Source organism: Humulus lupulus, chromosome 4 (assembly GCF_963169125.1).
Source record: "Humulus lupulus chromosome 4, drHumLupu1.1, whole genome shotgun sequence".
Classification (NCBI taxonomy): Eukaryota; Viridiplantae; Streptophyta; class Magnoliopsida; order Rosales; family Cannabaceae; genus Humulus; species Humulus lupulus.
In genome coordinates this window covers 65,237,070-65,239,192 of record NC_084796.1, presented here as the reverse complement: position 1 = coordinate 65,239,192, position 2,123 = coordinate 65,237,070, and the positions used below count along the sequence as shown (strand labels likewise).

Sequence of the window (2,123 nt, the reverse complement as noted above, 5' to 3'; positions counted from 1 at the left end):
GAAATCACTTGAATTATGGTACCATAAGCTTAAATTGCAGAATAATCCACAGTGCCATAAGAATCTATTAATTCTCATTTTTTATATTACAGGGTCAATGTCTTCCATAACTTAACAAAGACAGTTCTGTACATACTTGGTCAATTTTTAAGATCACCTAGCATATATAGCATGCTTAATCATATATTTTAAGTTTTCATCTGCTGATATAACAATTTAAAACATTATCTGTGTTGAATAAGAAGGGAAAACAAGTAACAAGTATGAAAAACTATGAATGCAGGTAGTACCTGAAGAAGTAGTTCCAGCAAAAACAGCTTGCATGTACTGTTTTGGAAGCCTTCCAGCTGATCCCATCAAGTTTCCACCAACTAAACCATCGGTTATACCCCAAATTGCGACCGAAGCAACTATTACTCCATAGGTTTTCTCACTTGATTCTGTGGACCACAACCAATCTATCAGCGGAGCCACCATTAAAGAGAGAACAAACATAGAAAATCCCAAGTTGAGTGTTAGCCTTGATCTCAATTTCCCATAACAGCTGCCCCGAATTAGCATTAGAACCAGATTTAGTTTTGAACAACTCATGTAAGCCACAAAGAAAACCTTCTCAACATGTCTGTTTGGATAGAGAAAGCCAAAGTAGTCAGCACCTGTGATAAAAGCATTCCAAGGAAGTAAATTTCCGGCACCAAGCAAGAAGTGAATAATGTAAGCAATCTTGTAAGTGTCTCTTGGCTCAGGTTGGTCTGCAGCAGTCTTAACATTAATCATTCTTACTCTACTTTTTCCTTTCTTTTTTCAATTAAGGATGTTTTAGCAGTCTTGGTTGGACCTTAAAACATCATTTATGGAATGGGGGCAACTCAAGAATTGGGAAATGATATATATAGTTGACAAGAGAAGCATATTCAAGCTTCATTCTAGAAGGCTTTGGCTAGTTGGAGTGGCGAGGCTAATTAGTAGGCTAGCCAAAATCTATGGCTTACAATTTTTATGCACATTCTTACACTTTAAAGGCAGATAAGTCACTATAAGACCAACCATGACTGAAGCACACTAGAGCCAACATATGGGCAGCTGAACGACTCTAATTTCTTAGTTCATCGATTTGATTGATGGGTTGAGTTCAGAATCAAATGTGATTTATGAATATGGAAGATTTATGCCAAGTGGGGACAAAAATGGATGGGCCTTATTAATAAAGAGGTACCCTTTAATGTTATGCTGCTACACTTGGGGTAAGCTATAAGCTAAGCTATGCTGGCTGGCATACGTTTTCCTTAACTTCAAAAAAATTTACCACTTCACAAAAAGAAATGTGATTTAAAATGCCAAATATATATATAAAATATAAAAATACTGTTATATTTTTTCCCAGACAAACTTCTGATCTCATATGAATGTGCACAAGTTGACAAAAAACCAGAATACTCATAATTGAGTTAAGTGGGGGGTATATATATATGTATGTATCTTTAAAGCATTTGCACTATTTATTAACCACACTTTATTGAGTGATTAATATTTTCTAAAAGGCTCTGGTTAGTTACTATTGACCACTCTTTTAACTGCCACTTGATCTTAATTTGGGGACCCATTTTTATATTGTGCAACAAGGGATAATATATTCGAATTTGTTGGTTTTGTCTCCAAATATGTGCGTATACACTCTGACTCTTCTTTATCATTTTTGTTTCATTATGATTTTGTTTACCTCAATGTTTTGATTTTCAAATTGATAACTAATTGTTTGAAAAAGCATCTCAAATTTTTCCATAAAGTTTACACGTGATTTTCTCTATAGATATGCTTTTCTAAGAAAGTTTTGAAATCCATGTAGTGCAAGTGACAAGTTTTGTATACATTGTCCTGGAAAATAACTCTCTTTTCCATTACAGGGTGGAATGTCTAAGGAGATGTACAATACCATAGCCCGTGTAATAGATGGAATCTATGAAGGTGGACATATGTGCTTGCTTTTCTGTAAAGTTTTTCTTCCCCTACATTGTTTTCTATTCTCGCAAGTGGAGGATGTAATAAAATTTGAATTGTTGGACCATTGTAGGCATTGCTATTGGAGGTGATGTGTTTCCAGGCTCCACTCTTTCTGATCATGT

At 35.0% G+C, this 2,123-nt stretch overlaps 1 protein-coding gene across 1 annotated transcript; it reads right to left on the bottom strand.

Moving 5' to 3' along the window:
• Positions 1-216: 216 nt before the first annotated feature.
• Positions 217-777, bottom strand: LOC133832248 (equilibrative nucleotide transporter 8-like). Its single transcript, XM_062262618.1, has one exon. The coding sequence runs from the start codon at positions 775-777 to the stop codon at positions 217-219; it is 561 nt and encodes a 186-aa protein (XP_062118602.1).
• Between the last annotated feature and the right edge of the window lie 1,346 nt (positions 778-2,123).

Excerpts from the sequence above, each read along its gene's own strand:
- LOC133832248 (XM_062262618.1), bottom strand. The coding sequence starts at position 777 with ATGATTAATGTTAAGACTGCTGCAGACCAACCTGAGCCAAGAGACACT.